General features: G+C 44.0%; 1 protein-coding gene across 1 annotated transcript; it reads right to left on the bottom strand.

The window, feature by feature from the left end:
• Positions 1-25,669, bottom strand: LOC129865307 (cadherin-related family member 5-like). Its single transcript, XM_055937981.1, has 15 exons — positions 25,069-25,669; positions 20,861-20,967; positions 20,373-20,584; positions 20,169-20,225; positions 19,934-20,026; positions 19,752-19,838; positions 15,556-15,666; positions 13,646-13,819; positions 13,325-13,415; positions 13,070-13,176; positions 12,680-12,880; positions 12,418-12,549; positions 10,911-10,989; positions 9,039-9,229; positions 1-1,910 (listed from the first exon to the last, which is right to left on the bottom strand). Exons 2-15 carry the CDS (start codon positions 20,925-20,927, stop codon positions 1,014-1,016), a joined length of 2,499 nt encoding a protein of 832 aa, XP_055793956.1. The 5' UTR covers positions 20,928-20,967; positions 25,069-25,669; the 3' UTR covers positions 1-1,013.
• Positions 25,670-27,253: the final 1,584 nt, after the last annotated feature.

Raw genomic sequence — 27,253 nt, forward strand, 5'->3', positions numbered from 1 at the left:
TGAAATCACAAAATGTGTTTATTTGCAATGTGCTGAACACATCATTCGAGCGGGGTTGAACCATTGTTTTTGAAACAACACTAATGTCTTCGTGTGTGGACATCTACAGTATGAAACATCGGTTTACACTCTATAGCAAACACTAGTGACGCCACATAATCACTGTACACTATAGTTACACAGTGTTCGGGAGTAGTGAACTACGTGTAGTACAACAAGTAATATAATTACATTTTGCAGTAGCAAAATTGTAATCTTGGTAGTGTTTTCAGTAGTTAATAACTTTTTTTTTGCCAGGTAGCAGTGTAGCTAACTACTGGAACTACACGCTACTTTGTTGCAACGAGAAAAGAAAATATAGGTGAAGTAGGCGAGAATTTTCTTTCTTTTTTGGCATCAGACCTGCCTAATTCTCAGTTGAAACACATTTTGTGTCCCTATTTGTCACTACACATTCTGTTAACATCTGATTCCAGAGTGATTTGTTCTTGCAATATGTAGTCTATGGCATTTCAGATTTAGATATGATCATTTTTAACTAAGTATAGTAGTTTGGATGTAGTGCATTACTTTTTCAAAGTAACTTTAGTTCACTTTATTTTTCTTAAGAGTAGCTTTAGTGTAGCTTAACTTCTTCCAGTGTGAAGTAATTGGTAGCTTGGTAAACTACATTTTCCAGAGTAGCTTCCCTAGCACTGTAGTTACATTGCATTGCGCTTTCATTATGACTTTAATTCCTGAAATACTAGTTCTTCAACACTGCAAATGAAAGTAATACAGAATGACTTCATTCACATTAAGTTTGGTTCCACTCTGTTTTACAGAAAACACACGTTTCTGTTTTCAGATTTACATTCGTCCATTTACTCAATCAAGACCTGAAAAGTGGTTGAGCTCTTTTAGGCCCAAAATAATCATTTGGAATTGGAGAGAGAAAAAACACTGAGAAAACAAAACAATTTATAAACATTTTTGTCTGTGTACAGTGTTCGTTTGGCTCCATAATGTCAGTTTTATTTTTGAATAAATGGTTTGAGTTCTTTTGCATCTTCCTCAATGTGAGTCTGAAGCCCAGAGTGTGAGTCTGAATGGTGCATCTGTAGGTTACTTGGTCGTCTGTTTGCTTGGTCGCCGGTTTGTTTCGTTGAGCCCTTGCGCTGCGATCCCCCCGTCGACGTCCTGATGCTGGAGCAACGGGACCTGGCGCCAGCTTCATCCTCCATGGCTATGTCATAATCGTCTGAAAGACAGATCACAGAGTGCATATTCTTATATTGGTTTTCTGTCTCAGACTCCTCTTCAGAAGTGCTTTTGTGTCCGTCTTTGGGATCTCTGATTTGGTGTGTTTTCATCCTGTGGCTCTGAGGCTTTTCTGTGTTCGTTTGGTCCTCAGAGGCCTCGCTTACATTTGCGGTCTCACTAAAAGTACCACTAGAAGCACCCAAAACATCTCTCGACTTATCCGCCCTTTCCCCCTCGGAATATCTCTTCTCTTTTGTGTCAACGGCTTGTTCCCACTCCTTCTCCCATTCCCCCTCCTCCTCCTCCTTCTCCATATCCCTCTGCTTATTCCTCTCCTTCTCCTTCTCGTCTTTGGTCACAGCCTCCATGCTGATGGTGCTGTCAGCTTTCCTGCCATTGGAGATGAGGGTGGGAGTGAGGTCTTTAACCAAGGGCTCTGGCATCACCAGTATAGGCAGCATGTCGCCTGTTACAGTCCTGGAGCCGCAGTCTGGATGGCTGCTGTGGGAGCGTGGTTGTGGTGGGATCAGTGACTGTTTCCTGGTGTAGACCCCATGTCTCCCATGGAGGCTTTCGGAACCTCCCGAGGCCTCGTAGTCTATGCTGAACCCTTTGTTCTGGTAGCAGACCTCCTCGATCAGGGGAATCATGGGCCGGCCCGAGTTCACCTGTCGATCATGGAAAGAAGGGGCATTTAGAGGGTTGCTTTGAGTTGAAATGGCTGCTTTGTGACTTGTTATGTTCCAACTGATGCAGCGTTGTCCTGGTCCGCGCAAAAGTCTCATTGGTCTCGTTCGGAATTTCAAAAGTACATTGGACAATTATGGACAAGCAATTTCAGTACGTTTGAAAAGCGGAGGCTGTACGACCAGATCAAACCGCCCCTCCACGCCCATACCCCGCCTCCCAGGATGCCTCTTCCACAGAGCTAAACAACCGTATCACATTCTGTTCATGTGTTACTTTAAGCAACACATTTTTTTAACAGCTGAAATAAAAACCCTGTAGCATTTTGAACGAGCGTTCCCCCAAAAATATCTACTTTGTAGGCTAATTTAAGACGACATGATTGACATGTAGCTACAACCTTCTCTGTCTGTTGTAACTAAGGATATTGCAGTAGCACAAACATAAGCAATACGCAAACCTTTTTTGCAATATCCTTCATCCTAAATGTGGTGTGAAACCAAATGCATTTAGCCTACATGACAACATAACATGTAGCCTAACACCAAATGATATGATAGACAGTACATCATTGAAATTTGCCAGCGTAGCCTGTTTCAGCTCTGGCCAGCCGAACTAGCACATAGCAGAAGTTACGGTTGTTTAGCTATCGGGAAGAAGCTTCCAGAGAATCTGGTCACGCAGCCACTCCGTTTTCGAAATATTAAAACACCACACATTAGCTTACTGAATCCATATAGATAGACACTAGATCTATTCTATGACTGAATCTATGATATTCCGCTTACACATGGGATTGGGTACTGACCATAAATCGGCTTCGGTCTACGATGCAAAACATAAGCAAGTCAGTATTTCACCTCATCACCAAACTCACAATAATTACATATGCAATACTATTACATACAGTGAGCTCCAAAAGTATTGGGACAGTGACACATTTTTTTTATTGTTTTGGCTTTGCTACCATACCATCTTCCCCATTATCCCCTGGGTACTTATACCTGTGTTTTCTGTCTGTCTGTGCCAGTTCGTCTTGTTTGTTCAAGTCAACCAGCGTTTTCTCTCAGCTCCTGATTTTCCCCAGTCTCTCTTTTTCTCGCCCTCCTGGTTTTGAGCCTGCCTGCCATCCTGTACCTTGGCCCCTTCTCTGGATTACCGACCTCTACCTGACCTGACCCTGGGCCTGCCTACCGTCCTGTACCTTGTCCAACTACTCTGGATTATTGACCCCTGCCTGCCTTGACCTGTCGTTTGCCTGCCCCTGTTGTTGCAATACACATTGTTACTTCAACACAGTCTGCACCTTACCTGAAACCTGATAGTATGAACTGGCCATGACTGACCCAGCAGACTTGGACCAGCTCCGCAACGCCATCTCCTCCCAACGAGCCCTCATTGGTAGACATGAGGAGTTGCTTCGTGGTCTGATGGAAGGGTTCCAGGACGTGGCCGAATGTCACGTCCTAGCATTGGACACTTTGCTGGAGCAATTCCGTGGTTAGCCTACTAGGCAGCCTACCACAACGGTAACCTCCATGCCCCTCAGTAACCCGACTGGTAGCAGCCCCGTCACCCCGGATTCCCAGGAACCCCGCTTACCTCTCCCGGAGCACTACGATGGAGATTCCAGAACCTGCCGGGCCTTTCTCCCCCAGTGCTCTCTCATTTGTGAGCTGCAGCCTTCTTCGTTCCCCTCGGACCGTTCGAAGATAGAGTACATTATTACGCTGATGTCCAGGAGGTCACTCGCCTGGGCCATGGCGGTGTGGGAGCAACAATCCGCCATCTGCCTCAGTCTGGAGGTATTCGTGGCGGAGGTGAGAGAAGTTTTCGAGGCTCCGGTGTCCGGGAGAGAGGCTCCCCGGAAGTTACTCCAGCTTTGGCAGGACTCCCTCCGTGTGGTAGACTATGCAGTGGATTTCCGCACGCTACCAGCGCAGGGTGCCTGGAACCCGGAAGCGCCTGGGAACTACCGACGGATCTCGACTCACTCATCGCTTTGACCATTTGGATCGATGGTCGGCTACGGGAACGTAGGAGGGAGAAGAGGTTTGATTGTGGTCCCAAATGCTCACTCAAGGATCCCACCTTGCATCTGATGAACTCTGGAAGTCCCCGGCATCTTCGTCTCCGAGAGGATCCGAGCTTACCTGAGTTCCTCCAAGAGCCTCCGAAGACTGCTGATTTGCCCCTTCCCAAGCCGATGCAGCTCGGCAGGGCAAGGCTGTCTCCAGCCGAATGCGTACATAGACTTAACACCCAGAGTTGTCTGTATTGCGATACTGCCGGCGTCACGGCTGTCGTAAGACGAGGTTCAAGGTGCAGCGTGGTGAGCGTACATTTTCCTTTATTGAATAAAAAGGACGATGAACAAAACAATAAACACTACAAAAACAAACCGTGAAGCTAAAGGCTATGTGCCCTAAACAAAGTCAACTTCCCACAAAGACAGGTGGGAAAAAGGGCTACCTAAGTATGGTTCTCAATCAGAGACAACGATAGACAGCTGCCTCTGATTGAGAACCACACCACAAACGCAAAGTAATAGAAAACATAGAAATAAAGAAACTAGAATGTCCACCTTAGTCACACCCTGGCCTAACCAAAATAGAGAATAAAAGCCTCTCTATGGCCAGGGTGTGACAGACGGTCATTATGTGTCTACCTGTCCCTTCAAGAGACTTAGCTCATTGGTAGGAATGAGTACTCTGATGGGTCTTAAGGATAATGTTGCTTCTCCCCCTACTCACCCCCCTCTCCATGCCACCCTGCTGTGGGGAGACCAGTCCAAGTTTCTCCAGATACTCATCGACTCGGGGGCCGATATGAGTCTTATGGATGTTACCCTGGCGTCCGAGCTGGGCATCCCCACTCAACCCCTCTCCATTTCCATGGGTGTTAGAGAGCTGGACAGGCACTCTATAGGCCGGGTCACCCACCAAACCACCCCTATCAATCTTCAGGTATTGGGGAACAACAGCGAGATGATACAATTCCTGCTAATTGAGTCTCTGCAGGTTCCTGTGGTATTGGGATTCTCTTGGCTTCAGCGACACAATCCCTCAATTGAGCCCATTCTGCCACACTCATTGCCTGAAGTCAGCTCTGCCTTCCCCGGGACATCTTCCTGGGGGCTTGGAAATTGCTCTGGACCTCTTCGCCAACCCCACGGTGTACCAGGACCCCCAGGAGGGGTTCAGTAAGGACCGGTCCACTACGCTTCCGCAGCATCAACCGGTATCCAAGAAGGTCAAGCCGAATGCGCTGGCACGCCGCTATAGCCCCGCGGCTACACCCCCGGAAACTGAGACCTTTCCCCCCTGCTCCAAAATCATTAGCCCCTCTGCTGTTTGTCCTCTGTTGTCCCGTACCCTCCGTATACTTCCTACTTTTCATGTGTCTAGATGTAAAACCATGTATCATAGCCCTTTGTCACCTGATAGTGAGAAAGGTACAGAGACATAAATATCATACACACCAAAAATGCTAGCCTCCCCTGTTATGGTATTAGCATATCTTGGGGGTAGGATATTTGCGCGTCTAACTTTCTCACTCATCATTATTCACGATTCACTCAGAATGATCCATAATCATGGTAGCATCCACATTAATGTAGAAATGTTTTAGAAACATAAAAGTGACTCCAGAATGACAATACATTATTTACCATTAATTTCTATTGGGTACAAAATAATCTGAACTACAACCAAAATAAACAGCAAATGCATCCCACAAATTTGTAGAGTCACAAGCTTTCTGTAATCATTGTGTGCTATGAATATGGGACCACTTAACTTTTTACTACTTTAATACACGTAAGGGAATTTGTCCCAATACTTTTGGTCCCCTAAAATGGTGCAAAATTAAAGCTGACAGTCTGCACTTTAACCTCCGTCGATGTATCATTTGAAATCCAAAGTGCTGGAGTACAGAGACAAAACCACAACAAGATTCACTGTCCCAATTCTTTTGGAGCTGTACTGTACATGTAACTATTATGGTTCATGTGTTACACATCACCGACATTTACAGAGTTCACCACAATACATTTTCTCAAGTTGCACTACATTTTCTTGTTCCTGCATCTTGGGAAAACAAAACACAATGCAGAACCACGACGTCACAGTACAACCACAGGTGCCATACTTTAATTTGCATAATTATGCAATGGAAGTGCATCACATGTAAACATTTAACACACATGACACCATCTCACTGTCACAACCACAACATCACTCTACTGCATACGTCAAAGCAATGCATTCATGAAAACTCACCATCTGGAACCCCCTTAAGCTCTACATAAACAGCATTAGTGAAAAAAAGACATCAGGGGCATAGAGGGAGAGAGTGAGGAAGGGAGGAAAGAAAAACTGTCTGATATGCTGAGTTTTAACTTGTACCGGCCAACCCCTGGTTTAGGAGTCAGAGCTCAAAGATTGTAGTTGATATGGCGTTACAGACATGTTTAAATATATATACACTGCTCAAAAAAATAAAGGGAACACTTAAACAACACAATGTAACTCCAAGTCAATCACACTTCTGTGAAATCAAACTGTCCACTTAGGAAGCAACACTGATTGACAATAAATTTCACATGCTGTTGTGCAAATGGAATAGACAAAAGGTGGAAATTATAGGCAATTATCAAGACACCCCCAAAAAAGGAGTGATTCTGCAGGTGGTGACCACAGACCACTTCTCAGTTCCTATGCTTCCTGGCTGATGTTTTGGTCACTTTTGAATGCTGGCGGTGCTCTCACTCTAGTGGTAGCATGAGATGGAGTCTACAACCCACACAAGTGGCTCAGGTAGTGCAGTTCATCCAGGATGGCACATCAATGCGAGCTGTGGCAAAAAGGTTTGCTGTGTCTGTCAGCGTAGTGTCCAGAGCATGGAGGCACTACCAGGAGACAGGCCAGTACATCAGGAGACGTGGAGGAGGCCGTAGGAGGGCAACAACCCAGCAGCAGGACCGCTACCTCCGCCTTTGTGCAAGGAGGTGCACTGCCAGCGCCCTGCAAAATGACCTCCAGCAGGCCACAAATGTGCATGTGTCTGCTCAAATGGTCAGAAACAGACTCCATGAGGGTGGTATGAGGGCCCGACGTCCACAGGTGGGGGTTGTGCTTAAAGCCCAACACCGTGCAGGACGTTTGGCATTTGCCAGAGAACACCAAGATTGGCAAATTCGCCACTGGCGCCCTGTGCTCTTCACAGATGAAAGCAGGTTCACACTGACCACATGAGCACATGTGACAGACGTGACAGAGTCTGGAGACGCCGTGGAGAACGTTCTGCTGCCTGCAATATCCTCCAGCATGACTGGTTTGGCGATGGGTCAGTCATGGTGTGGGGTGGCATTTCTTTGTGGGGCCGCACAGCCCTCCATGTGCTCGCCAGAGGTAGCCTGACTGCCATTAGGTACCGAGATGAGATCCTCAGACCCCTTGTGAGACCATATGCTGACATGCACATTTGTGGCCTGCTGGAGGTCATTTTGCAGGGCTCTGGCAGTGCACCTCCTTGCACAAAGGCGGAGGTAGCGGTCCTGCTGTTGGGTTGTTGCCCTCCTACGGCCTCCTCCACGTCTCCTGATGTACTGGCCTGTCTCCTGGTAGCGCCTCCATGCTCTGGACACTACGCTGACAGACACAGCAAACCTTTTTGCCACAGCTCGCATTGATGTGCCATCCTGGATGAGCTGCACTACCTGAGCCACTTGTGTGGGTTGTAGACTCCATCTCATGCTACCACTAGAGTGAGAGCACCGCCAGCATTCAAAAGTGACCAAAACATCAGCCAGGAAGCATAGGAACTGAGAAGTGGTCTGTGGTCACCACCTGCAGAATCACTCCTTTTTTGGGGGTGTCTTGATAATTGCCTATAATTTCCACCTTTTGTCTATTCCATTTGCACAACAGCATGTGAAATTTATTGTCAATCAGTGTTGCTTCCTAAGTGGACAGTTTGATTTCACAGAAGTGTGATTGACTTGGAGTTACATTGTGTTGTTTAAGTGTTCCCTTTATTTTTTTGAGCAGTGTATATTAGTCCCAATGTTGTTTTGCCTTGGATTACTCTGTAGTTTAGATAAGTGGTCAATTAGTTTAGATTTGACAGTAGCTAGGTTTCCATCCAATTGGTGACAGATTGTCATACCAATATTCTAAAACCTGCATATAGAAAATATGTGCATTTTCCCACCAGTGTGGTTTCGACCAAATGGACTTGTTGCGGATAAAAATCAGATGTAGTTTTTTTTCACAAAAACTGTTGTGTTAAAAAGCAAATGTGCCTACTATGGTATTGGCACGTGCGTTCTAGCCAACAGCTCTCAGATACAGTGCGGGTAGGCTAGTCTACGTGATGAGATTATTATAGATAAGAAGTGAGGATATTTTTATTTGTCAAATGGCAGTCAAGCATCGATCATCATGTCACCTGAATCAGCCCCTTTGATATTTATTGGAAAGGAGCATCAAGATCCCCGTTCACTTTCACCACACTGTGAAGTTCATCGTCATTTATTTAATCAGTAGCCGAATAAACTGCATAGCTTCCCGAGTCATAGTGGGAGGACCACACAGCATATCATCACGTGACTCCAAGTTTACTTCAACATGATGGTTATTGTATCAATATTTGCGCATAAAGGTGTTTCCTCCAGCATGTCTCGCATAATTCATTTGACGACACAAAAAGATCCCACTTTATGTAGCGTATTTGGTTTTGTCGACATTTGGAAAGTTCACCAAAAACGTTTTTCTTTATAACGTGCATAAATAGGTTGGATGAAAACCTGGTTAATGGCACATTTAGCTCAGTTTAGGGTTGTATACGCGAACTATCCTCAGTTGCTTCATTGTGTTCGACTGTATTACTCAGTGGGTTTAAATGTTGTTGCATGCTTATACTTGTCTTTGCCATTCTTGGGCTTTCATTCAGTCGCAACTGGCCAGCAAATGGTCATTCAATATTTCAACACCTGGATCAATATCTTTCTTTCACTTGTGTGCGTGCTTTAGTTGCCCCTGTGTGTGTGTGAGAGTCATGTGTGTGGATACAGTGTGTGTGTTATGTGTACATGGAGCAGCCCATACCACATTGGGGTGCTTCCCCAGGGTGACAGCCCCTCGTCTGGCCGGGTCCCGTCTCCGTCTCCTCTTGGCCCATCGGATCAGCAGGAACAGGGTGGTCACTAACAGCAGCAGCATCCCACCCATGATACCTCCAGCCATCCTCACATCCATGTCTCTGAACAACCGCTCTTCTCCGAAAGGTGTCCGTGGAACTATGGAGGAAAGGATGGAGGGATAGGAGAGACAGTTTAGCGTATGAAGTCCAACTGCCCACACAACTGGTCCATTGTCTTCACTTTGCACCGGTTTGTGCCATTAGCCCTGCGGAGTCCTACTCATTCATCCAAACGTTGTGCCTGACGCCCAGACGAAGAGAAAGTTTGTGTCTGTTTTGTAAGCAGTCGCTCAGGCTACACTTCTTTGAATGGGGAGAAAATACATTCTGGGGAATTCGAGCAGCTTGACGTTCAGCCAGTTGACTGGCTTAACTCATCTTATTGTATTCATGTTGTCTGGGGTGGCGTGATTGACCGTGCATTGAAGGGGAGAGAGGGGGGGGGGGGGGGGGGGGGGGGCGGGGGCTGGGAGATTATAAGTGGGATCTTCCAGCAAGACAATAACTTCAACATCACACTTAAATATGACAAGTGTAGCTAAAGAATAAATGCATTATGTCATTCGGGTTTGTTCTAAGTAGTCCAGCATGGATAAATGATTATGCTTCTTATCACCTCTTATGGAAATAAGGTCACAAATATTTAATGAATAGATCAACCACACATTAAAAGCCACAAAGAAATAGTTAATTGGCCACAAAACCAACATTTTGCAATGACCATCTTATTTCGGACTTAAAACTCATTGAAAACCTGTGGTTTGAATTGAAGAGGGCAGTCCATAAGCGCATAGGAAGGATATAAAGGACATTTTAGAAAGCCTCTGCCGTTATCCTCGCAAGATAAGGTATTGAAATCAGGTTATCAATAATTTTGACCCCTAGCTTAAAATATATATATTATATTACTTGTAAAACAAAATCTCTTTCTCTGAGCAAAACGAATTAGTATAAAATAAAATAATTTCCCTTTGTTTTTGGAACATACAATATACTGTAGCTCCGTTTTTCAATTATATATTTTATACAGTCATTTTTGTTCATCTTTATCAAGGGTGTCAATCATTTGGAATGCAGACCGTGGGGGAAAGAACAAGGACGCCATCATTTTGCGCACATCCCAGAAACTGATCTTAGTGGATGTTTGTCAAATCCGTCATGATTTTTGTGTTCTAACAGGCCCACAATGTGGTTACTAAACAGTTTGCCTGTTTTTGCTGCATAATATTTAGATATCGTCAATTTCGGGGTTAGAAAATATTTCTGTTAACTGCCATTCGTGTAAGCTGGTAGCATAGCTAGGCATATTGACATCTTAAGTGTAATGGGGTTGGTTGGTGACAATGACATGTATTGGGGTTGACATCCATACAAGCACTATATTCAGATTTTTATCTCAAAATAGTGTGAAATACCAAAGTCTAACTGTAGACTACTTTTGATGGGGGGGCAATGAGAAGATTCTGGATCTTTCCCCCATGGGGGATGCGTGAGTAAAGTTGCCTGGCATGTCATGGCATTTCCATTGTTTTGGTCGAGTTCAATTGATGTCTTTCCTGCATCTACAGGCTACACTGTAAGAAAATAGTATTGTTCTTTGTTGACATTCAGAGAGCCCTAGTGGATTAACCAGTGTTGATCAGATGCATATGTTGTGTGTGCACAGTACTGTCATTGTGACTTTCCCTACCTGTCAAAGAGCTGATACTGTGTGTGTATGGGTGATACTGTGTGTGTATCCCTTCCCCCTTGACGTGTCAGTAATGCTCAGTACTTACCTGGCTGGCCTCTTTGTAGCAGCTCTATGTCGACTGAGGCTTTAGCAACCTCACCTGATTCCTCATCCATAGCGACCACCTATAGGATAAATAATGATATTACAGAGAACTGTAGATTCGAGCCACAAAAGGCTTCTACGTGTATTTCTAACCCTAATCTTAATTTAAGTTAATTTCAATGTGTGTGTTACCTACAGTTGTATTACTACTGGACCACTTATTGGCTTAACCTAGCTATACAGTTAGCCCGGGACGACTAGTAAAACCAACTGTCCCTGTTTAACAAATCCAGGTTTTTACACTGAAAAAAGATATAAACGCAACATGCAAAGTGTTGGTCCCATGTTTTATGTGTTGAAATAAAATATCCCAGAAATGTTCAAAATGCACAAAAAGCTTATTTCTCTCAAATGTTGTGCACAAATTTGTTAACATCCCTGTTAGTGAGCATTTTTCCTTTGCCAAGATAATCCATCCACCTGACAGGTCTGGCATATCAAGAAGATGATTAAACAGCATGATTGTTACACAGGTGCACTTTGTGCTGGGGACAATAAAAGGCCACTCTAAAATGTGCCGTTTTGTCACACAACACAATGCCACAGATGTCTCAAGTTTTGAGGGAGTGTGCAATTGGCATGCTGACTGCAGGAATGTTCACCAGAGCTGTTGCCAGAGAATTGAATGTTCATTTCTCAACTATAAACTGCCTCCAACGTCGTTTTAGAGAATTTAGCAGGACATCCAACCAGCCTCACAACCGCAGACCACGTGTATGGCGTCGTGGGGGTGAGCGGTTTGCTGATGTCAACTTTGTGAACAGAGTGCCCCATGGTGGCAGGGGTTATGCAATGGGCAGGCATATGCTATGGACAACGAACACGATAGCATTTTATTGATGGCAATTTGAATGCAAAGAGATATTGTGACCAGATCTTGAAGCCCATAGTCGTGCCATTCATCCGCCGCCATCACCTTATGTTTCAGCATGGCAATGCACGGCCCCATGTCGCAAGAATCTGTACACAATTCCTGGAAGCTGAAAATGTCCCAGTTCTTCCATGGCCTGTATACTCACCAGACATGTCACCCATTGAGCAAGTTTGGAATGCTCTGAATTGACGTGTACGACAGCGAGTTCCAGTTCCTGCCAATATCCAGCAACTTCGCAGAGCCATTGAAGAGGAGTGGGACAACAATCCACAGGCCCCAATCAACAGCCTGATCAACTGTATGTGAAGGAGTTGTGTCGCACTGCATGAGGCAGATGGTGGTCACACCAGATACTGACTGGTTTTCTGATCCACCCACCTACCGTTTTTGAAGGTATCTGTGACCAACAGATGCATAGCTGTATTCCCAGTCATGTGAAATAAATAGATTAGGGCCAAATGAATTTATTTCAATTGACTGATTTCATCATATCAACTGTAACTTATTGCATGTTGCGTTTTATATTTGATTTTTGATTTTTGTTCAGTATGTATTTGTCTGACTATGATCGTACCTCTAGGATGTGCCTCTCGAAGGGTCGTAGGCGGTCGGTCTTAGCGATGATAACCCCTTCCTGGGTGATGTGGTACAGTGCAGTTGTGGCTGATGTGGGCGGGAGAGAGTAATGCATTTTTGGATTCACCCCCTGTAAATGGAGGGAAGGTGAACAGAGAGAGGATGTACCAGGAACCAAGATGGGATGAAAATAATTTTGTTTTTTATCCCTTTTAAACTAACTAAATGTAGTCAGACACACACATTGTCCCACTGCTTACATCTACGAAGTCCTGGTCTATGGCTTGGATGAGAAGCACCTCGTTCCCATAGGTGGAGACGAGGGTGGCAGGACTGGAGCTCTCGACGATGAAGCCCTTGTACGTGGTTCTGTTAAAGAGGGGAGGGAACCGGTTCTCTGCTAGCACCCGGACCAGTGCTGTCGCCACACTGTACTTCTTTGGGTCATTCAGCTGAGATGCCTGTAGATGATTGATTGGTGTTTTCAATGTCAAACAGTCCAGGAAGATCCCATTTCAGGTCTATTTGGTTACCAAATTAGATTTTAAAAGGCTCTTAGTACGGCGCTTATTGTCTTATTTGTGACTTTCTGATTAGGCACGCTACTGATACTAGTGCTTTTATCGTTGTTTCATTCAAGATTTTCTTACCATGATGCGTAGTCGGAATGTAGGTGTCAGGTGTCTGTTTTCCACCCGTCTAGTCAATGTGATCTCTGCTGTTTGGTTGTCAATCTGAAACCTGTTTTTGTCAGCACCTGAGGCACATGTGTTACAGGTAAATACACTTCTGTCAAGTGTAAGGCTGCAATGCAATCCTTTCAAAAAGAAACATGGTCTACTGGCCTCTCAATAGGTCTTGAAAATGCCTATTGGCGACTATGGATTAGTTAGGTAGGCCCACACCTGAGAGAATGGAGTAGAGCAAAGGCGTATCAAGGCTTCTGTCTCCATCTTCGGCATGAATTGGACCAGGAGAGAAACTCAGCAACATGTCCTGAAACCAGAGAATTACTGCATCTTAGAATCCAAATGGATTGTTCAATCAATCAATTGTTAGATCTTGACTCCGGCCAGGTTGCCCTCGCAAAAGAGATTTCTAACTTCAAGTGTCTTTCCTGGTTAATATATTAAGGGTTAATAAAAAAATGTATCTATAGTGTATGCAGTATGCATCTCCCATATAATTCAAATTCTACAATGAAAGAACTACGCAGTAGTCATGACCTGGTCCTTTTCTGTGATGTTGACTGCGTAGATGGGATTGGTGCAGACAATCGCGTGGTTGTTGTCCTGGGAGATAGGTGTGCACGGTAGGAACTGAGGGTACTGGTCGTCCCCGTCCTTCACGTTCACAGTCAGAGAGGCGGAAGTGTTGTACCACTCCTTGGTGTTGGTTTCCTGGAGTAGATCTTTTTATTATTTTATCTAAGCTTCAGTAATGATGCCCAATATAATGGAAAACTCTTCCACCTAGCAAGACTGAGAGCAAACCCTTACAGAAAAACCACATTGATTTCACATGTGGAAAATCACAATTTCACATTTGACATTTTTACATGTTTTGCACATGTGAAACCATGTGTTTTTGGAATACTTCACATGAGATGATATTTCACATGAAGTTTCTCATGTGGATGTTCACATGATCACATGAGATTTCACAGGTGATGCCCTGCGAACAATAATGAGTCGTTATGATACACACACTGTCACCCTGATCTGTTCACCTGTCTTGTGCTTATCTCCACCCCCCCACCAGGTGTCTCCTATTATTGCCCATTATCCCCTGTGTATTTATACCTGCGTTATCTGTTTGTCTGTTCCCAGTTCGTCTTGTCAGGTCTTACCAGCATGTTTCCCGTTTCTCCTGTTCTCAAGTTTTTGTTTTCTATTCTTCCCGGTGCTGACCTTTCTGTCTGTCCTGACCCTGAGCCTGCCTGCCGTTCTGTCCCTGATTGAGTCTGACTACGATCCTCTGCCTGTCCTCGACCCGCCCTTTGCCTGCACCTTTGTTATAATAAATATTCGGAGAATCTAACTATCCGCCTCCTGTGTCTGCATCTGGGCCACATCCAGAGTCGTGATACACACAACACCTTTAACATGGTGTTTTCAACTTACATATTTGACATACTTTAACAAACAATACTACATTGTGTATGTTTATTTATACAGCAATTATTATTCAGCATGTCTTACCTGGGATTTGAACTCACAACCTCTTGGTTCACAGCATTCCGATCTTGCTGCTATGCCACAGTGTCTGTGTCAGTAACCGATTTGGACTGTATTGCTACACTTTGGACTTAAAATTAAATCCCAACCTTGTTAAAAATACAGTCAAGAAAATACAGTCACTACATGTGTCGTGTCATGGTATTGCATGTCCAAATGTTTCCTCCCCATGTTGTCACATTTATTTCACATTCGTTTCACATGAGTTGATGTTCTTCCATGTGCTCACATGTTGTCACATGTAGTTTTATGCTGCCACGTGTTATTACATTAACTTCCCATGAAATTACATTTGATCACATGAGATCACACAAAATCACATGAAACTCGTGCTTTTTCTGTAAGGGAAGACAAAAGACATGGTCGGGAGACCAGTATTCAGCCCAGCCATGTCCTTCCGCAGCATTTGAGAATGATGCTGCCTGTAAGATGCAATGTGCTATGCATTGTAACTATTTATGATCGGTTGCTCTCCACAGAGTATTTGAGGATGGCTTTACTCATAAATAGTTGAGTAGATTATAATACATGTCTAGTCAGGCAGTGGCATAGTAATAGATTACATATTTTCAGATTATAATTATATTATATGACTAGGCAGGGAGTACACATTAATAGCCTCTGGCTTTCAGAATTATTGGCCTATGGCCTCAATGTGTTCTTGTTAATTAATGAAAAAGGGGATTAGTAGCAGAAATGGGTTCAAATGGTATTTGTTTTCTTTAACATTCTTCAGCTGTGCTTGATTGAGCATGTCTGACTCAATGAGCTCACTTAAATAGTCCAAGAAGTGCAACCCCGTCCGTCTGGTACCTCAGACAAGCTCAATCAGACACTCAATGTATTTGAAAGAAAACACATACTATTCGAACCCAGTACTGATAAGTAGCAGGTCTTACCACAGCGTAGATGACTAGCTGCAGCTGGGTTTTGGTCTCATAGTCCAATGGCTTGTCCAGGATCACTTTACCACTGTTGGGCAGGTCTATCCTGAAGTAGCTGGCATCAGGCTGGGATGAGAGGAAACATGGAAATGAATGCTCATTAATTTAGTGCACAGATGGTCTACAGAGCGATTGACACAGAGGTGTAATCAGCAAGGTTAGGAGGTACAGGAGTATTTAAAATAGATTTCATTTGAATAGATGTTGGGTTGTCACTATAAGTGGATATATTGGGTCATTGTTTGAAATAAACAGGAACATGACAACAGGATTCAACACTGTGGTGAAGTGCCTACTAGAGAGCGAGGAGTTTTATTGGTAAAAATACAGTTTGACTGCTGTCAATTAATTCTTCATACTCTCTCAATTCTATCACACACGGTCCCATATTGATTCTCTGTAAGTTCAAACTCATGATACTGTCAAATCAAATCAAATGTTATTTGTCCCATACACGTGTTTAGCAGATGTTATTGTTGGTGTAGCGAAATGCTTGTGTTTCTAGCTCCAACAGTGCAGTAATATCTAACAAGTAATATCTAACAATTTCACAACAATACACACAATACACACAAATCTTGTAACGGTCGTCTTTCGTTGAGAGAGTGGACCAAGACGCAGCGGGTGATGAATACATAATGATTTAATTAAACAAGACGAACACTGACACGAAAAACACTTGATAATTTTCAAAACAACAAACGACGTTAAACAGACCTGAACTTGTGAATTACATAAAACGAAGAACGCACGAACAGGAAAAACGAATGAACGAACGAGACAGTACCGTGTGGTGCAACAAAACACAGACACAGCGACAATCACCCACAAACAAACAGTGAGAACAGCCTACCTTAATATGGTTCTCAATCAGAGGAAACGTCAAACACCTGCCTCTAATTGAGAACCATATCAGGCAACACATTTAACCCAACATAGAAACACATAACATAGAATGCCCACCCCAACTCACGCCCTGACCAACTAAACACATACAAAAACAACAGAAAACAGGTCAGGAACGTGACAAATCTAAAGTAAAGGAATGGAATTAAGAATATATAAATACTTGGGCGAGCAATGTCAGAGCGGCAAAGACTAAGATACAGTAGAATAGGATAGAATACAGTATATGAGATGAGTAATGAAAAATATGTAAACATTATTAAAGTGACTAGTGTTCCATTATTAAAGTGGCCAGTTATTTCAAGTCTATGTATATAGGGCAGCAGCCTCTAATGTGCTAGTGATGGCTATTTAACAGTCTAATGGCCTTGAGATAGAAGCTGTTTTCAGTCTCTCGATCCCAGCTTTAATGCACCTGTACTGACCTCGCCTTCTGGATTATGGCGGAGTGAACAGGCAGTGGCTCAGGTAGTTGTTGTCCTTGATGATCTTTTTGGCCTTCCTGTGACATCGAGTGCTGTAGGTGTCCTGGAGGGCAGGTAGTTTGCCCCCGGTGATACGTTGGGTAGACCGCCCACCTTTTGGAGAGCCCTGCGGTTGCGGTCGGTGTAGTTGCCATTCCAAGTGGTGATACAGCCCGACAGGAGGCTCTCAATTGTGCATCTGTAAAAGTTTGTGAGGGTTTTGGGTGCCAAGCCAAATTTCTTCAGCATCTTGAGGTTGAAGAGGCGCTGTTGCGCCACCCTGTCTGTGTGGGTGAACCATTTCAGTTTGTCAGTGATGTGTACGCAGAGGAACTTGAAGCTTTCCACCTTCTCTACTGCGGTCCTGTCGATGTGGATAGGGGGGTGCTCCCTCTGCTGTTTCCTGAAGTTCACAATCAGCTCCTTTGTTTTGATGATGTTGGGTGAGAGGTTATTTTCCTGGCACCACACTCCCAGGGCCCTCACCTCCTCCCTGTAGGCTGTCTCGTTATTGTTGGTAACCAGGCCTACGTCTGTTGTGTCGTCTGCAAACTTGATGATTGAGTTGGAGGCGTGCGTGACCACACAGTTATGGGTGAACAGGAAGTACAGGAGTGGGCTGAGAATGCATCCTTGTAGGGCCCCAGTGTTGAGGATCAGCGAAGTGGAGGTGTTGTTTCCTACCTTCATCACCTGGGGCCGGCCTATCAGGAAGTCTAGGACCCAGTTTCACAGGGCGGGGTTAAGACCCAGGGCCTTGAGCTTAATGATGAGCTTAGAGGGTACTATGGTGTTGAATGCTGAGCTATAGTCAATGAACAGCATTCTTACATCTTGTCCTGATGGGATAGGGCAGTGTGCAGTGCGATGGCAATTGCATCGTCTGTGGATCTATTGGGGCGGTATGCAAATTGAAGTGGGTCAGGGTGTCAGGTAAGGTAGAGGTGATATGATCCTTGACTAGTCTCGCAAAGCATTTCATGATGACAGAAGTGAGGACTACGGGGCGATAGTCATTTAGTTCAGTTACCTTTGCTTTCTTGGGTACAGGAACAATGGTTGACATTTTGAAGCATGTGGGAACAGCAGCGTGGGATAGGGCGAGATTGAATATATCCATAAACACTCCAGCCAGCTGGTCTGCGCATGCTCTGAGGACGCGGCTTGGGATGCCGTCTGTGCCCGGCAGCCTTGCGAGGGTTAACACTCTTAAATGTCTTACTCACATCGGCCATGGAGAAGGAGAGCCCACAGTCCTTGGTAGCGGGCCGTGGCGGTGGAACTGTGTTATACTCAAAGCGGGTGAAGGTGTTTAGCTTGTCCGGAAGCAAGACATTGGTGTCCCGCGACGTGGCTGGTTTTCCCCTTGTAGTCTTTGATTGTCTGTAGACCCTGCCACATACGTCTCGTGTCTGAGCCATTTTGCCTGTTTGATTGCCTTATGGAGGAGATAACTACACTGTTTGTATTCAGCCATATTCCCAGTCACCTTGCCATGGTTAAATGCGATGGTTCACACTTTCAGTTTTGCGCGACTGCTGCCATCTATCCACGGTTTCTGGTTAATGTAGGTTTTAATAGTCTCCTATACACTCCTATACACTTCCTGATAAACTCAGTCACCGTATCAGTGTATTCGTCTATGTTATTCTCGGAGGCTACCCGGAACATATCCCAGTCCGCGTGATCAAAACAATCTTGAAGTGTGGATTCCGATTGGTTAGACCAGCGTTGAATAGTCCTTAGCACGGGTACTTCCTGTTTTAGTTTCTGCATATAGGAAGGGAGGAGCAAAATGGAGTCATGATCAGATTTGCCGAAGGGAGTGCGGGGGGGGGGGGGGGTGGGGGGGGCTTGTAGGCATCCCGGAAGTTGTAGTAGCAGTGGTCGAGTGTTTTAGCAGCACGAGTACTACATTCAATGTGTTGATAGAACTTCGGTAGCATTTTTCTCAAATTTGCTTTGGTAAGATCCTCAGCTACAATAAATGTTGCCTCAGGATATGTGGTTTCCAGTTTGCATAAAGTCCACTGAAGTTATTTGAGGGCCGTCGTGGTGTCGGCTTGAGGGGGAATATACACGGCTGTAACTATAACCGAAGAGAATTCTCTTGCGAGGTAATAAGGTCGGTATTTGATTGTGAGGTATTCTAAGTCGGGTGAACAAAAGGACTTGAGTTCCTGTATGTTATCTAAATTACACCATGTGTAGTTAGTCATGAAACATACAACCCCGACCTTCTTATTCCCGGAAAGAATATTTATTCCTGTCTACGCGATGAACTGAGAACCCAACTGGCTGTATGGACTCAGACAGTATATCCCAATGTTTCCGTGAAACAGAGTATGTTACAGTCCTTGATGTCTCTCTGGAAGGAAATCCTCGCCCTGAGCCCATCAACTTTATTATCCAGAGACTGAACATTAGCAAGTAATATACTCGGAAGCGGTGGGTGGTGTGCAGGCCTCCTGAGTCGGACTAGAAGTCCACTCCGAGTAGCTCTCCTCCACCGGCAGTGTTTTGGATCAGCCTCTGGAATCAGTTCAATTGTCCTGGGGGGTACGAACAAGGATCTGAGTTTGGAAAGTCGTATTCCTAGTCGTAATGCTGGTGAGTTACTGCCGCTCTGATATCCAAAAGTTATTCCCAGCTGTATGTAATAACATTTTTTTGGGGGGGGGATAATAATGTACGAAATAACACATAAAAAAACGAAATACTGCAAAGTTTCTTAAGAGATAGAAGCATGGCAGCCCTATCTGTTGGTGCCATTTTTCATACCAAGGCTCTGTCGATGATGTAGGTGATGGTGTCTCCATCAGCATCGATGGCCTTGACGGTGAAGACTACAGAGTTGACTGCAGTGAGCTGAGGATTGATGAAATACAGAAGACCTGTCATTATGCATCTGAAACACAAGATTATCTATATTATCAAAGTGTGATCTAGAGATGTTTCTTTACCTCACTTATGTAACGTGGTTGTGTAGTCTTCTCAAAGAACCTTGGTTTGTTGTCGTTTTCATTCAGGATCTCAACTATGACCCTGTATTCACTCTAGAGAAAGAAAACAGTATTTTCAGAAACTCAGTGTAGGTGTTTCCTCTCCTTCATTTTGAGTCAGTTCACATTCTAAATGTAAAGGTTGGGAATAACATGCTGTAGGCCTAGTTTAGATGGAGTAATTGAGATGCCTTACCTGTATTATGTCATCTTCATAACATGTTAATGCTGCCATCAAAACAGATCCATGGCGCTTGGAGAGAAAAAAGCTATTAATTATACTTGTTAAGTATGAACTTTCAAAGATAGTAATGTATCCTATTCAATCAAAACTGATAACTGTTTTTTTCTGGTATAAGAATTAAAACAGAAGGACAGCAACAGCGTGATATCTTATTACCTCTCGATCCAGGACTCTTAAAACGGATGAGTTTAGCCTGATAGTTCTCCCTTCAAGGTAGAACCAATTGGCGTTCTCTCCGGTGAGGCACAAGCGGATGCTATTGACTCCTGTAGGGTCCCCGATGATGCTGAGGTTCGCTATGAACTCTCCTACGGGGCTGTTCTCGCTCACCGTTGCAAAGATGTCTGACCCACCCAGACAGAGGCTGGCTGTCAATCAACAGACACAGATTTGGGGTCAATGGCTCTACAATTAAATTACTTAAATTAAATGTCAATGACTTATGTTCATTAGCGGTTCAACCATAAGTAGCGTTGTTCTCTTTATTAGGCCAGGTGGCATTGTAATTTTGGTATAAGTGGTTAATTACTAAAACCATAACATGATACCAGTGGTCACACAGTATTTGCAGTTTCATGTTGAGGCAACTGAAGAAGCAAGACCGCTATTCCCCACAGTGAGAGTTTGATTGAACTCTGGCCTACCTTTGATGACATGGTAGGATGTGTTTATTGCCAGCTGGCAGAGGAACAACCCCCATGGAGTCAACATCTTCCTCTAGCCTCCTGAGCCTCCAGTCTCTCAGCCACAACTGCAACCCACAGAAACCAGCAGCAAAATAGCGGTGTTACATTTTCATAACTTAATCCAGCAGAGACCGGATGTTAAGTTCTGTATTATATGCAAATCATTATTGACAGCATTTAGGTAACCAGGATCCAAAAACACTTTAGTGATTAAGATAGTTTGTTTTCCAATATGAAGTACAGTCGGTCCAGCATTAGTTGACAACCGTTTCCCCTTTGTTTACATCCTGGCATTCACCGCTAGTCCTCCTAATACTATAAACCAGTGGTTCCCAACCTTTTTTTGGTTACTTTACTACCTGCTGAATTTTGCTCTGCCCAGAGTACCCCTGAAGTAGCCCCTCATGCATTTTATCAGTAGGACTAGGGTCTTATGAGTCTTCTCAAGTACCCCCTGTGGATAGGCCTAGTACCCCTGAATGGGAACCACTGCTACAAACTATTTAGTCCATCTTTGGTCACTCCTAACAGCCTTCTGCCAAGGCAGTTACGGTAACCAGCCCGGGTAACATGACTTTCACTGCGGCCTCTCTTGTTAAACCCCACCTCAGTGTCCATTAAGTGTTCTCAGTGCCTGAAAGCTTTTTTTGGCTCCTTGTATAATCAACTTTTTAAATCCTCAATATTTTCCTTTCTCTGACGTTTTTTAGGCCTATGACTTACACAAGGCAACTTGTGTTATTTACCGTAATTCGTTATGACTAATGTTGACTAATGAACTACTCCCTTTGGTAATCCTTTCATGTTTGTTTTGTTTTATGTTGTTGATCACATTAAATGACTGCAGTTTGATTAGCCTGGGGCCAGTGCTCGTCAATTGTTAGCCTGTGTACCAGTCTATTTTACTATTCCCCTCCTTGTCATGCTAAACATGTTTGGCATGACATTGCCATAGGGAGTTGACATGAGAGCAGAAACAGACTGGCACCCAGGCTAGTCATTTGTTGCTAGGTCCATTTATCAGATTGCTCTGCCTACGAGTGTCCACTGAGTGTCAGTCACCCTCCTTCCTGCTCTCAGGAGTCAGAACCTCGATTGGTCACACACCTTTACTGCTCTCAAAACTTTACTGTCAAAGAATCAATTATTATTTTTTCTCCCCAATTTCGATCTTGTCTCATCGCTGCAACCCCACTAAGGGCTCAGGAGGTGACGGTCGAGTCATGCATCCTCCGAAACATGACCGCCGGCTGGCTTCCGCTGAACCCGGAAGCCAGCCTCACCAATGTGTCGGAGGAAATACTGTTCACCTGACGACCGAGGTCAACCTGCAGGCGCCCGGCTACAGGTAGTCGCTAGAGCACAATCAGTCAAGTAAAGCCCCCCCAGCCAAACCCTCGCCTAACCCGGGCGATGCTGGGCCAATTGTGCTCCACCCTATGGGACTCCCGATCTAGGCCGGTTGTGATACAGCCCGGGATCATACCCGGGTAGTGTAGTGACGCCTCTAGCACTGCGGTGCAGTGCTTTAGACCGCTGCGCCACTCGGGAGGCCAACTGTCATAGAATCTTACTTTAATATATTTTACTGTTTGCTATTTATTGTTTAAATGACAGTGTGTTTAGATGCCACCTGTGGCTTGAGTGTAAACATGCACACGCTGCTCAGTGTAGCTATAAGGTTCAGTGTGAGAATTGGGCGATGTGTCTGAAGTTGTGTGTTTGGAAGGTCTTTTCTGACCTCTCTGACCTAACAGCGCAAGAGAATCATGAGTTGAATTACAGGTACATCACGATGTATGCCCAAAGATTTCTTTACTTGAGATCATGCATGCTCAGTGATACTATGCTTGCTTAGTAACAGAAATACAGAATGTACAGTTTTTTTTCTCTCACATTTTCAGTTGAAATTTCATGGAAGTCACCATGGTTACTTGGTGTTCAATACAATAGTATGGTTCAGTACAAGTAGTACCTTATGATGAATGGGATTACTTTTACAGGCGTAGCAATTAAGATTACAACTGCTGATTTGATGCGAATAAAATATAATTGTCTCAATGTGCCAAATCGGAATAACGACGGCAACATGGATATGCTGGACAACACATTAAGAACACCTTCCTAATACTGACTTGCTTCCTAGAGTTGTTAAATTGGCTGGATGTCCAATGGGTGGTGGATCATTCTTGATACACACGGGAAACTGTTGAGTGTGAAAAACCCAGCAGCGTTGCAGTTCTTGACACAAACCGGTGCGCCTGGCACCTACTACTATACCCTGTTCAAAGGCGCTTCAATCTTTTGTCTTTCCCATTCACCCTCTGAATGGTACACATACACAATCAATGTCTCAATTGTCTCAAGGCATAAAAATCCTTCTTTAACCTGTCTCCTCCCCTTCATCTACATTGATTGAAGTAGATTTAGCAAGTGACATCAATAAGGGATAATAGCTTTCACCTGGATTCACCTGGTAAGTCTATGTCATGGAAAGAGCAGGTGTTAATGTACAAATGTTCTATACACTTCATATATAATATTGATTGGGTTCATGGCCCTCACCCCAAAAAACAAGTCAGTTCACTAATTTAGTGTGGCATGTATATGAAAATGAAATGATACATTTCTTGGAACAGTTCTTTTTTTGTATTGCACAATAGAACATCTATTAAAAAGAGTAGAGACTGATAAAGCAGCTGCTAAGGCTGTGGATAATGCTGTGTGTGTCTACTGGTTATTAGGAGTGGAGTCAGTCTGTCTCTGGATTAATACCGTCTTTAATCTGATTGAAATACCTTCGCAACAGGAAGCAGGTCTCTGTCACACGGGCAGATAACAGGGGATTACATATTGAATATTATTCTATATCCTATCCAGCCCGACTTGACACACCTGCCCCTGGCAAATGTAGGCGTAAGTGTGTGTTTGTGTTTCCCCCTTTTGTGTTTGTGTCACCCAGTTGTGTCTGGGTCAATCTGGTTCACTATAATAATACAATTAATGGGTCGTTTTAACAGAGGGATGCAGAAGTTGTAGAGGAGCTTTCATCAAACTTGCATTTACATACAGTTGCGCACTTATATATTGGTTCCCTTGCACTTTACAATGAAGTGCAATGGAGCAGAATATTCTGTTTTCTCTTTTCAAAACTGGTTGAATGGCTGTTTTCACAATGTAGGCAACCTACCGCAGTTGAGAAATTACCAGGAAAACGAGAATCACCTGCCTCCAACCAAATTAATTTGAATTCTGATTGATTAAGTCCTGGCCATTTTCTGACTTTGGTGTGATTGTTTTGGGGGTGTTTTCTAAATTTCAACATTTTTTTAAAGAAATAGTGAATCATGCAAGGGTGGTAATATATTAAAACACACTGGTAGTTATTTTAAGTACCTCTGTGCACTGTTTTGACAGCGGCCTCACCCAGCCTGCCTTTGTCTGTTGCTGGAAATTGAGGCTCTAGCTGAATAGGCCTGCGTTGCCCAGTTTGTTTCTTTCTGAAAAGCTATCTGAACTTCTTTCATGCCCTGCATCCATCACAATTAACTAAACTCATCAAAGTGCTTTTGATAACTGAACACAGCAATTACTGAGCCATTAGGGCCCGCTTCGAACATTCCCTGAACTTAACCATTTAACCTAACTCGCTAAACCTATCCTTAACCCTATCCCTAACCCTATCCTTAACCCCTAACCCTAAGCCCTAGCCTAGCTAACGTTAACCTCCTAGCTAACGTTAGCCACAGCAAATTGGAATTGGTAATGTTGCATATTCATAACATATTGTACAAATTGAAATTCGTAATACATTGATAGACATCCACAAATGAATACCCAGGTTGAGTCATAGCATAACAGAAGGTTAATCCATTATGATATTTTTGGTCACACACACCAGATATAAATTCAGTTGGAATATTATGTTCCCTAGACTAAAGGTTATTGTTTGCAATTATCACCACTTAGTTAGAAGGCAATGGAGGTCGGAGACCTTTAATGCACGTGTAACTCAAGGTGATGTGATGTCGCAATGATGTGACAATTTGTTCAGAGGCATAGCACTTACCCACATTCTTACATACACTCATACACACACACTCACATATTTTCTTCTACACATACTAACTTACACTAATTTACATGTAGGCTCACACCATACTCACTGGCGTCCGGTAGCTGAATGGTCAAAGCCTGAGCCGAGGCTCTCACGCTCGTGGTATCCCTCTCCTATTCTGTCTGTTCCAGCCCCTCGGTTTCAGACACATATTTCCCCCTGTGGCAGAACTTTCTCCCAGGGTCAAACAATCAAGAGCAGTGACGACAGCACTAAACACTCCAGTCCTTCTTCCTCCACCACCACCGGTTGAGCCTTGTTCCCCAAGCGTGGGAGCGTGGCAGAAAGAGCGAGAGAGGAAGAGAAAGAGGGAGGTGTATGTGTTGGGAGAGAGCATTAAGAGCTTCTGCATTGAGCACAGACTGGGGGCTTAGCTGGCATTTCCAGGACAGGTTAGCCATCCAGTACAGCAGTTAAGAGAGAGGGAGGTTAAACCGAGAACAACGCTGGCTGTGCTGCTAATGCTAATGACACTAAACCAGCCTAGGGGTGTCAGTAGAGCTCTCCCACCGAGCCCCCATATCACTCTCACTAGTCACTATGAGCCCCCTGCTGGGTAGTGTCTGACGGATCACTCGGTGTGCTGAAGAATCATCATGACACCCCATTAGTGTTGTGAATCCATGCAGGAAGAGAGGCCTTGGTTTCCCTTCCAACTTCAGAGGCACTGTTAATGGCAACACATTGCAACACCACCAATTAGGATTAAACCGACAAACGTGCTGCCATACTGTAGGAGTATGGATTTTGGTGTCGGAATGAAAATGATTAGTCAGATGAGGAAAAAAATTATAAATAAATACAGTAAAGTGATTATTGCAGCATGCTTCCTATCAATCCCAAACAGTACTGTATAGCTTACCTTGGTAGTGTTAACCTTGGTATTGATATCTATTCTGCTGTTGATTAAATCATAGTACAGTTACAATCACTTCTCATCCGTTTACAGTACAGCAGCCCTTTTCTAAAGCCAGATCCCTCCCTCTTTGTCTCCCTCTTTTTATAGAGGCCTTTGGGTAACTCGCACCATGCAATTCCTTAATTACTTTTGACAAGGTTTTAAACCGCTTGGCACACACACACTCTCCCGCTCTCTCGCTCTCGCTCTCGCTCTCGCTCTCTCTCTCTCTCTCTCTCGCTCTCTCTCTCTCTTTCTCTCCCTCCCTCTCTTGCTTCCTCCCTCTCTTGCTTCCTCCCTCTCTTTTCTTCACAAATCTGCTTTCCCCATCTCTATAAGAAAACCTATAGGCAATGGCAGCAGTTGCCTGTGTAGTGCTGCACATTTGCTCCTGCGTGAACATTTAATTCTACTTTACTGGTATATCAGCAGGGCTCCTGCCTTGTTGCAGCAGGTTAATTGGCTTAGGGTCTCTTACTGTTGTGTTGATTAACAGTTAGTGTGGATTAGACACGTATCCATCAGAGCAGTGCGTGGGTAAAATCAGAGGGAAAGACAATCTAGACAAAAATGTGTTGTAATAATTGCGTTGTTTGCTTTAAAACCTGTTAGTTCATATACCTTGACACCGTGATGTATAGTCCTAAGGCCGAGACAATAAGAAGACAAAGTGGCAGAATGGATTCAACCACACATTTGTTTCATTATAAAACCGGAGAACAACATCTGTCTGGTGAAGCCCACAAAACATATTGCTTGTAACAAACAGCATTTGAGCTACAGCATGGTCATGCAAGGTAATGTTTCCAACATTTTCGTACTACTAAACAACTATTGATTTACAACTATTGATTTAGAACCATTGATTTACCGCAAGTCGCAAAGAAAACAGGAGCTGCCTCCACTATTCCAGCACCATTTCAACTTCAACATTCCAACATAATCTAATCACCTACAGTGCATTTGGAAAGTATTCAGGCCCCTTGACTTTTTCCACATTTTGTTTCGTTATAGCCTTATTCTAAAATGTATTAAATTGTTATTTTTCCTTAACGAGGAATACCCCATAATGACAAAGCAAAAACAAGATTTTGACATTTTTGCACATTTATTGAAAAACAAACAACTGAAATATCACATTTACATAAGTATTCATACCCTTTACTCAGTACTTTACTGAAGCACCTTTGGCAGTGATTACAGCCTCGAGTCTTCTTGGGTATGACGTTACAAGCTTGGCACACCTGTATTTGGGGAGTTTCTTCCATTCTTCTCTGCAGATCCTCTCAAGCTCTGTCAGGTTAATGGGGAGCGTCGCTGCACAGCTATTTTCAGA

Source organism: Salvelinus fontinalis, chromosome 11, assembly GCF_029448725.1.
Source record: "Salvelinus fontinalis isolate EN_2023a chromosome 11, ASM2944872v1, whole genome shotgun sequence".
Taxonomy (NCBI): domain Eukaryota; kingdom Metazoa; phylum Chordata; class Actinopteri; order Salmoniformes; family Salmonidae; genus Salvelinus; species Salvelinus fontinalis.

What these genes read in the sequence shown, in the direction of transcription:
- LOC129865307 (XM_055937981.1), bottom strand. Translation starts at nt 20,927, where the DNA reads ATGTTGACTCCATGGGGGTTGTTCCTCTGCCAGCTGGCAATAAACACA. An exon ending in ACATCATCGACAGAGCCTTG is followed by an intron (nt 15,667 to 19,751) that starts GTATGAAAAATG and finishes CTCTCATCCCAG; the next exon opens with CCTGATGCCAGCTACTTCAG. An exon ending in TGGGGAAGCACCCCAATGTG is followed by an intron (nt 1,911 to 9,038) that starts GTATGGGCTGCT and finishes CATGATCGACAG; the next exon opens with GTGAACTCGGGCCGGCCCAT.